At 49.4% G+C, this 9852-nt stretch overlaps 1 protein-coding gene across 1 annotated transcript; it reads right to left on the bottom strand.

Annotated features, from left to right (window-relative positions):
- Positions 1-400: 400 nt before the first annotated feature.
- On the bottom strand, positions 401-7853 carry LOC148684863 (uncharacterized). Its single transcript, XM_088676194.1, has 5 exons — positions 7127-7853; positions 6604-6787; positions 4970-6491; positions 3895-3984; positions 401-451 (listed from the first exon to the last, which is right to left on the bottom strand). The coding sequence occupies exons 1-5, from the start codon at positions 7851-7853 to the stop codon at positions 401-403; spliced, it is 2574 nt and encodes an 857-aa protein (XP_088532320.1).
- Between the last annotated feature and the right edge of the window lie 1999 nt (positions 7854-9852).

The following is a 9852-nucleotide window of genomic DNA, read 5'->3' as shown; positions in this document are numbered from 1 at the left end:
GGAGATGACTGCATATTGCTAAGGACCCCCTCGACTTTGGAGCTCACCCTGACACCTCATGAGGGAATGAGGGAGAGGTCAGATGCTGGGCATGAAGTGGGTGGGGAGGGTAGCCACTGCCAGCATTGTGCCAAGTGGATTTGTGGAACCCCTATGTCTTAGGAACAGTGGCTTGAAAGTGATCAACGGTCTATTTTAATTTATTGCAAGAAAAGCTATGGAGTAGGGGAAAAAATGTTTGCCAGCACATAGTCAGTTGCCCCAGGAGCTATTACAAATGCAGTCCACATCATATGAAGGGTTGGAGAGGGAGGCAATACATTATTTTCAGCGGACTCCTTCATTAGTCGGTATATGCGAGAATGAGATAGTTGAGGATCTAGATGGTCTGAAATTCAGATTAGTGTGACAGCGACAAACGATACTGGTCTCCGATCATGACAGCTATCACCTGAAATAAATGGGCAAAAGATTATAAAGATCTTACTGAGTGATAGAATAATATCTCTGAAAATAATATTCAGTCTGGACAGAAATAAATTCCTGTAGTGAGAGGGTGCAAGGCTTCTGTCTTCAAGCAATGTTAAGTAAGATTTAATAGCCGAGCTTTCCTCCATGCCCAATACCTATTAGCTGGTATTTCTGTCAGCATTATATTCATAGCTGTCAAGTTCTCCCTTTTTTCAAGGGAAATTCCCTTATGCTGAATAGGCTTCCTCACGAGAAAAGGGAAAACTTGACAGCTATGTTATATTCAATATCTCCTTGCTCAGGCCATATCCACACCATACATTGAAAGCACTACAATACCACTTTTAACAGTCATGCCTTTGCCCAAAGAATTATGGGAATGAATTCTTTGGGGAAAGTTGTTAGGAAATTCCAATTCTGGTCACAGAACTACAATTCCTAGAGTGGCTTAACAATTTATTCTCTTCAAAGGGGACTCTGGGAATTGTAACTCAATGAGTGAAATAGGGGTCTTCGAACAAATCTCAGCACCCTTAACAAACTACAGCCCCCAGATTTCTTTATGGAGGAAGCCATTGCTGTTTAAAGTGGTATCATAGTGCTTTAAACGTATGGTGTGGATGTGGCCTACTTTTTAGGTGTAATCCATAGAATAGCTTCTTGCATGGAGTCCCACTATCACATTATGAATCTCCATGTTTCCTCCAACACAGAAAAGAGGCTCAAAGGTTCATATTTTGACATGTGTTTCAAATATCAAATATTGTTTATGAATTACAGATAAAGGAGAAGTTTCTTTTGTCATTTCCCACTAACTAATGTTATGCATGCTCTGGCTTAAAATCAGGAGTGGGGAATGTGTCTGTCTCTGGATATTGATGGGCTACAGCTTAGAGGAAGAGCAGAAGGTCACAGGTTCAATTTCCAGAATCTCCAGTTCAGTTCCATGTGGCTCAGTTCAGCTTTCCTTCTTCTCTAATGATAGTTGTGGCCAAATTGATAAAACTGCAATGGCAGTATTTTCACCCCTTATGTACCTTTGTATTCCTCTGTCTAGCCAGTAAATGTTAAGAACATATGCATAGGAATAGCACTTTTGTGGGGTGTGTGTGTGTGTGTGTGTGATGCCTAGTACTCCAACCTTGTTGGAGATTAGATTAAAAGAGGTTAGGCAAGAAGAACTACATATGTCTATTCGAGCTGTGGCTCGTCCTGGAACCCAGGAATTCAGAAAACATTTCCTTAGGGTATGCACCCAGGGAAATCTTTAAGGTGAATATTTATTGAATGTTCAATAAATTGCATACTGCTTCCTACAATGGAGGTAGAACATAGACAGTAGAAATTGGGCATAGCCATTCTTCTGGACAGGAATCTTCCTTTATTCCTTGCATTACTCTGCCAATACATATTAGTGCTTTTGTCACAATGGCTATAAACATACATGTTTGACTACAAAATGTTTGTGTGGCTATATGCCCTCCTTCCCCAGAATAAAGACTCATGACACCAGGTTTAAGATTTAATTAATTGGGTGGTTAAGGCCACAACTTTATTAAATATGCATGTAGAGCGGAATTGGCTTAGGCGTTGGAACCTAACAGACTATATCCGACTCCAACCCGTGTGTTGAAGTCTGTGAGAAGTTAACCACCAGGAAGGAGCCCCGCGACGTAGATCTACTAGAGCTCCTCCTGTGGCCACCGATGGGGCGTGCCTTACGGCCCAGGCAACTCCAGGCTCAGGACCAAGCCTCGCCCCCGGAATCCTTTAACGGAATTACCTCTCCAAGATAGGGCAGCTGATGACGTACTTGCCCCTCCTCCAACTGATTGTTATGCAAATTTCCAACGCCTAACCGCCTAACCTAAGTTGTGACGACATGCTACGAGGTAGGCGAAAAACCCATCATGGCTAACCCATTATGGGAAAAATCCTACCCAGCCCCCTGGCCAGCCAGGGCAACCAACTGACGTCCATAGCAGCGTCCCCTTGCCTCTTATTAAGGGGTGGGCGGGCGGGTGAATTGTTCGCTCGGCGAACAGCGGAGAAAGAGGAGACTTTCCCGCCTGCGGGGGCCTTTAAACGGTGTGGCCCCGCCCCGCCCAGCCTCATTGGCCGGTCGGGGTGTGACGCAGGCGGGAGCGCACCATCGCGCAGGGGCTGCACTGGCAGCCCCTACGCGATGGTACAGTCGGGCAGCCCACAACCCCACCTCCGGCGCAAGCGCGGAAGTGGCTTTGTGTGGCTATATGCCCTCCTTCCCCAGAATAAAGACTCATGACACCAGGTTTAAGATTTAATTAATTGGGTGGTTAAGGCCACAACTTTATTAAATATGCATGTAGAGCGGAATTGGCTTAGGCGTTGGAACCTAACAGACTATATTCGACTCCAACCCGTGTGTTGAAGTCTGTGAGAAGTTAACCACCAGGAAGGAGCCCCGCGACGTAGATCTACTAGAGCTCCTCCTGTGGCCACCGATGGGGCGTGCCTTACGGCCCAGGCAACTCCAGGCTCAGGACCAAGCCTCGCCCCCGGAATCCTTTAACGGAATTACCTCTCCAAGATAGGGCAGCTGATGACGTACTTGCCCCTCCTCCAACTGATTGTTATGCAAATTTCCAACGCCTAACCGCCACACGAGCCCACCCTGGCTCGCCGCCAATCCGCTCACATGTAGTACCCTCATGCCAATTCGTGGGTAAAATTTAAATATTATTTAATTATTTAATATTTTAACGTTATTAAGGGGGACTGTGGTCCTGATCTCTTATTCGCCTAGTTATGTACACTAACATGTAGCCAATCGTGGATTCCCGTAATTATGTTTCCGAGCCAGATATCATTCCCCATAGGCGACAGATGTACACCGTCATGACGAAACAGGGCTGCTTCACTCTGCTTTAGGCTTGGGTGCGAGACTACTCGGCCATTCAAGGATAACACTCTGCGGATCACAAACGAATTCAAGCGCCGCCTAGTTCTGTTCATAGCGATCGGGCAACGTCCATCGCGCCAAATGCGCCTCTCCAGCAGGGATGACCAAAGCAGCGTCATCCCCGGGCAGGAATCCCGTAGGGTATCAAAATCACTGAATATTTTCAACTTCAAGTCCACTGCGTTACGGTAGGCAAGGTCGTTCTCCCCTAGCTGCAGCACGAGCAGGTCAGGGTAGCCAAGTGAAGCAGCCCGGCTTTCGAGGGTCGGCAATAGCTCATTCCACTTCATGCCTCTCTTTGCAATCCAGGACACTCTCACGGATGCTGGAAGGCCCAGCCCGTGCCCCAGGCCCACCTCAATCGCCCTTTCGCGGGCCCAGTGAACTACGCTGTGCCCAGCTATCCAAACGCGCACTATCCGGCCACCTGGAAAACAAAGAGTGACAACCCGGGATCAGCTGTATGCTATGTACGAATGTACCTCTTGTATGCGTTTGATTTCCACCTTCCCAAGTCCTGAATCCTTTCGGAAGAGAGGCCCAGGTGCATGGCTGAAGTAGCTGCACCAATCCTGAAGGAGTGGGGAGAGAATTCGGTGGGGTTATACCCACAAGAGGCGATGGCCTTGCGCAGGACCCTGGTGAATTGCTGGCGGGTAAGCCTGGCCTTGTCCGGGTGAATAAGGAAGGGACCTGGGCCCGCCGGGCGCAGGTGAAGGAACCTCCTGGTATCTTTTACTGGACACGGACCCGCGGCCCCTGTCGCAGGGAGGCGTACTACGGCGCCCTTCCCCTTCTGGTCGGTCTTTGAACGTCGGATGTGTACCAGAACCTGGGTGTCGGACAGTGACACATCCCCTATTAAAATACCCCGTGTGACACCGTCTGGTTGGTCCTCGCAGACCACCTCCCCTACTCTGAGCGCCCCAAAGTAGGCCATCGAAAACGCAGCTGAAAATAAGCGCGCCTCAAATTTCGACCAGCAAATGGTTCTCAACTGCTTGTGTATCTGAACCAACATGTCAAACGTGATAGGCCGCCTGTTGTCACTGGCTGGAGGCTGGAGCCGACGCCAGCCCTCCATAGCCCTGCGTAAGTGGAAGTTATCGCACGGGTCTATGAAATAAAGTGATTTTGAGAAGAATGTTATGGCTGCTGTGTGAATTTGGAGGGTCTTAGCGGCTCGCCCCAGATTCCTCAAATGCACTATGTATTGCATAACCTCTTCCTGGGAAGGCGGACCCGGAGTAGGACCTGTGGTTCCTTTCTGCCTAAACTTAGTGAAATCTGACCAAGCCCGTTTATAAGAGTTAAGGGTAGAGGGGGCAACCGATGCAAATACTCCCTTCAGAATTTCGCGCTCCCAAGGTTCCATAGGTGTTCCGGGAACGGCTCTGGCCACAGGCGTGCCTCTGGAGCCAACGAGCGGAAGCGGTCCATCTGGAAGCGAGACAAAGCATCTGCGATATTATTATTAAGCCCAGGCACAAATTTGGCTGAGAAATGCATGTTGAATTTCAAGCTTAGTAGGACGAAATGGCGTAAGAGAGATGACACTCTCGGAGATCTTGATGATTGGCGAGCGAGGACGCTGACCACCGCTTGGTTGTCGGTTCTGAAGCAGACTCGTCGATCCCTGAATTCCTCGGACCATAGGTGCACTGCTACCACTATAGGGAAGAACTCTAAGAATGTTAAGTCGCGTGTAATGTCTGTACCCTGCCAGCTGGCCGGCCAACGCCGCGCACACCATTTACCTTTGAAATACACTCCAAAACCCAAAGAACCGGCCGCATCTGACTGTACCTGAAAATCGGAATGCAGAGCCAAGCTGTCCTGCCATAGGGATACCCCATTATAATCACCCAGAAATGTAAGCCAGGACTCGAGGTCCGCCTTAACGCCTCGAGGGAGACGCCTCCTATGGAAGGGTTTTGTTAAACCTGCCGTAAGTCTGGCTAATCGCAGGCAGAAGGGGCGGCCTGGAGATATTACCTTGCACGCGAAATTCAGGTGACCCAGGAGAGATTGGATTTGTCTAAGGGTAAGTTTTTTACAGGGGATGAGCTGTCTAATGGTCTCCTTAAGGCCTTTAATTTTGTCCGCAGGCAAACGGGACGTTTGCTCCACTGTGTCTAATTCTATGCCTAAATAAGTTAAACGTGAGACGGGCCCCTCAGTTTTATCTGCTGCTAACGGCACCCCCAGCTCGTGAGCAAGGGCCGAGAATGCTTGGATAAGGCCTGCACACTCCGGACTATTCGCCCTAGCCACGAAGAGAAAGTCATCCAAATAATGCGAGACTCCAGAGAGGCCAGTTTTAAAGCGCAGGGCCCAATCCAGGAACGTGCTAAAGGCCTCAAATGCAGAGCATGCCACGGAACAACCCATAGGCATGGCTTTGTCGATGAAATATGCCCCATCGAACCGAAAACCCAGCCATCTGAAGTCCTGCGGGTGGATAGGCAGGAGGCGAAATGCGGATTCGATGTCACACTTTGCCAACAAGGCGCCCTTACCAAATTGCCTTACAAGCTTTACTGCCTGGTCGAAGGAGGCATATTTCACCGTGCAAAGCTCCTGAGGTATGCCATCGTTTACGGATCTGCCCCTCGGATGAGAGAGATTATGAATGAGCCTGAATTCGCCTGGCGCTTTTTTAGGGACTATTCCCAAAGGGGAAATGTGGAGTTCGGGTATGGGCGGCACCGCAAAAGGACCCGCCACCCGACCAGCGGTAATCTCCTTGTTGATTTTCTTAATCGCTATGTCGGGTCTTTCCCTAACAGATTTCTGATTGGGGGGGTTACACGAAAGGGGTGGGCTTTTAACTGGGATTCGAAAACCGGAGGAGAACCCTTCCCAGAGGTAGTTAGCCGCCTTTTTATTGGGATAGAGATCTAAAAGGAGTTTCAGGGGACCGAGCTTTATAGGGGAAAAAGCCAGAGTGAGTGATGTATTAGAACCGATTACTACCTGTTCCCTGGGGGGCGCCACCTGAGTGCCTGGGGCCCTGGTGTGAATTGCCTCGGCCGCCGCGAAAGGACTGCCTCCCTTTGAAACATGACACTCCAGGATGCTGTCCTAGACATTTCTCGCATTCATGCGTATATTTGCAATTGGGCCGCTGGCAGATGCCCTTATTATATTCCCAGCAGACCCTGCGGCGCGGGTCCCTCCTGGGTTCAAACCTGCCTGCCTTAGGGGGATCTGTCTGCTTCCTTTCAACGTATGGGACCACGTGGTAACTCCAAAAATGCTGATTGCGCTGATCCCACCTGGTCTTTGGATTCTGAGACGCGTTCCTACGAAAGTCTTCATCGTAGTTTAGAGCCGCCGCCTCCCCAGCCATCTTATTTGCCAACCTAACGTCAGCTACGTAGGCCCACAAGTGCAAGGCCCTCTTGGGGTATGCGGCTGAGATGACCGCCGCCCAGATGTGGATACCATCTAGCCAGTTTTCGAAAGTACGGTCGGCGCGGGGGGTCTTATATCTGCGCCTACCGTAGTCCTTCCTCTTTTCGCCCTTTCCCAACGTGTGCGACAAAGGCAAAAGGGTGAAAATGTCAATAAAATCCCCGTTCAAAATCTTTTCCCTCTTTTTATTGGACAAATGCGAACCCAAGAAAATGTCGGTGTCAGAGTTGGTGGAATATTTTGAGTCTGGCACCAAGGCGCCATCCCTCCATTCTAAAGTCCCTTTAAAACCCTTACGATGGGCGCTCGATCTCCGCCTATGTATCCAAAGAGGAAGGCCCGTCTGGTCTTCCGCAATCCCCCAATAATCCTCCATCGGGATGTCGCCATCCGATTCGGAGGTCGTACCTGAATCGTCAGAGTCGTCCTTGCTCCTCTTGCGCTTGTCGGTCTTCTTCTTGGCTTTCCCCCCTTGACGCTCTTCCTCAATCCTTGGCTCATTCTCGGTACCTCCTCCAGGTCTGGAGATACCGTCATCCCCCGACGTGTCGGATTCCCCGGTTCCCTGTTGCACGAGAGCTTGCCCAGGCTGGGCCGCCCGGTGACCTGCAGAAGACTGATTGGAAGAACCTGCCGATTGAGACCCCACCCCCTGACCTTGGGAACTGGCGGCATTAGCACGCGCCTTCTGCCCGCGTGTCCGCGGGGCTTGGCTCGCGTTGCTTCCCCGGTCGGAACTTGAGCTGGAAAACAGAGAAGCAGAGGTACAGGGCGAATCGCTTTCTATTAAACCAGTGTCAAGGAAGAAATCCTGTGACTCAGCAAGCTCCTCTTGGAGCTCGCGCGGATCCTCCTGTGTGGCGGCAGCCGTGGGAGCTAGCGTTTTTGCGATGGCCGCCAGCTGCTTGCAAACATCCAGCTGGGTTTTTTGAAGTGTGGAGACCACCCGGACCAGGGCCTCAGTCCTGTCCTGAGCTGCAGGGCTCTTGGAAGGGGCCTTACCCTGCACACGCTTAGGAGCCATTCTCAGAAAGGTGCTAAACCAAGTGTAGGCTCACAAAGAATTCGCCTAATTTGCTGTTATTACTTATGTGCACGTGTGCCCGTGTGTGTGCGTGTGTATGTGTGTGTATATGTGTGTGTATTTATATATATGTGTGTGTATTTATATATATGTGTGTGTATTTGTATATATATGTGTGTGTGTGTGTGTGCGTGTGTGTATGTGCGTGTGTGTGTGCGTGAGTGTGTATATATATATATATATATATATATATATATATATATATATATATATATGTATATATACTGTTATTTATATATATATATATATACTGTTATTTATTTAATATTAGACTATTAGGTTAAGAACTTCCAAATGCTGCTGATTCAATCAACTATTTTAATTAATAAATTAAAAAACAGTGTAATTATAATGTGAGGGCACACCAGCCCCGGGGACACAGAAGATTGGGGCAGCACCGATAAACTCCAAACCAATTCTAGATCCTCAGCCAATTAATTAAAGCACATTAATGAATTCCCTCAGAAAAATTCAAAGTTAATAATTATGCAGTCCAACCTGATAATTAATTATTCAAATGAATTTCCGCCCACTTAAGCAGCCCCCAAAGAAAATTATGACACGGTAATTAGTTCACCCTTATAAGTCAAATCTAGGGACGGGATATCGCACCCCAAATTAATACAATGGATTCACTATAGCTAATAAATTACCTGAGCAAGCAATGAAATACAGACCGTGCAATTAATACAGACCGTGCAATTAATCTATTAATCGAAAGGGGGAATTATGCCAGGGTAAATAAATTAATTACCAGCCCAAATATATCCCGTTGGGGAACACAGGCCTTACTCCCACACTGCCAGGTAAATGAGCCTCCCAAAGGCTTATCAGGAGCTCTGTATATAACGTTGTTTATTTATTTATTTATTTATTTATTAAATTTTATTTTAGACCCTCCTAGAATGTGTTCAAATCCACCCGATACAGCTCCCTGCCAAGGGGGATGCAGGCCTTGAACTTAAAGTGACTCGGGCTGCCAGTTCAGTAACACCGAGCCACACTCAAAATGGCTGGAAGATATACACTGCCAGGAGCCACACTCAAAATGGCGGCCGCTAAGAGACACACGTGGCCACACACAAAATGGCCCCCTCGCCTAGGCAAATGGACCCTCAAGATGGCCGCCAGGCACCACGTGGTCTTACAACCCCCCCCTGAACCAAATCCTCACCAAGCCGTGCTAACTGATAATGGCGAGAACAGAGCTAAGCCGGGAGTCAAAGTATCAGAGCTGCAGCTAAATGGGAAGGAAAAACCTTGCTCTTTCCTTTGGGGCTGCAGGCCTGCGCAGGAACGGCTGAACGCGCGCTGTGCCGATCCCCAGCTGATGAGAGGCAAACAGCTGATCGGCGGAGAAGGAAGCTATGAGAGGGGGGGAGCGCCGATGGCTGGAAGCACAGCGCACGCTGGGGCACGGAGCCCTTATGGGCTGTAGGTGGAAGGAGGGTAAAATCTGTCTTTCGTTTAGCAGGGAAAATTGGAAAGCGCTCACCCGGGTTCCCTGCGTTCAGGCGGATCCTTCCACGAGAGCGGGGAGAGGAGGCAGCCGCCTCGACTCTGCAACCCAATGTTGAGCCTTGAGGACCCGAGAAGCTGGATGCTGGCACGGGAGTCGCTGCTGCGCCGATCCCCAGCGAGCCCACGAGCCCTGGGAGGCAGTAGCGCGCGTCCAACTACTGCTCCTCCGATCCCGGAAACAGCTGTGTGCCTGAACAGCTGATGGGCGGTAGCGCTGCGATCCTGCGCCGCTAGCTCCCCAGCCCACGGATCCCGAAGCCACCAACAAAGAAAGCAACGGAACCTAAAAGAAACTAAACGAAGCTCCAACAACTAAAAGGAACAAAAACCTGCAATACAAAACTAAAAGAATTGTTCGCTCGGCGAACAGCGGAGAAAGAGGAGACTTTCCCGCCTGCGGGGGCCTTTAAACGGTGTG

This window comes from Zootoca vivipara, chromosome 8, assembly GCF_965207765.1.
Source record: "Zootoca vivipara chromosome 8, rZooViv2.hap1.1, whole genome shotgun sequence".
Classification (NCBI taxonomy): domain Eukaryota; kingdom Metazoa; phylum Chordata; class Lepidosauria; order Squamata; family Lacertidae; genus Zootoca; species Zootoca vivipara.
This window is presented reverse-complemented; position numbering and strand designations above follow the sequence as displayed.

Bases quoted from the DNA above. Each gene is read 5' to 3' on its own strand.
- LOC148684863 (XM_088676194.1), bottom strand. From the start codon at position 7,853: ATGGCTCCTAAGCGTGTGCAGGGTAAGGCCCCTTCCAAGAGCCCTGCA. The intron at 3,985-4,969 runs GTGTCATCTCTC...CCACTCCTTCAG, and splicing joins AATCATCAAGATCTCCGAGA to GATTGGTGCAGCTACTTCAG. The intron at 452-3,894 runs GTACATTCGTAC...CATTTATTTCAG, and splicing joins AAATCAAACGCATACAAGAG to GTGATAGCTGTCATGATCGG.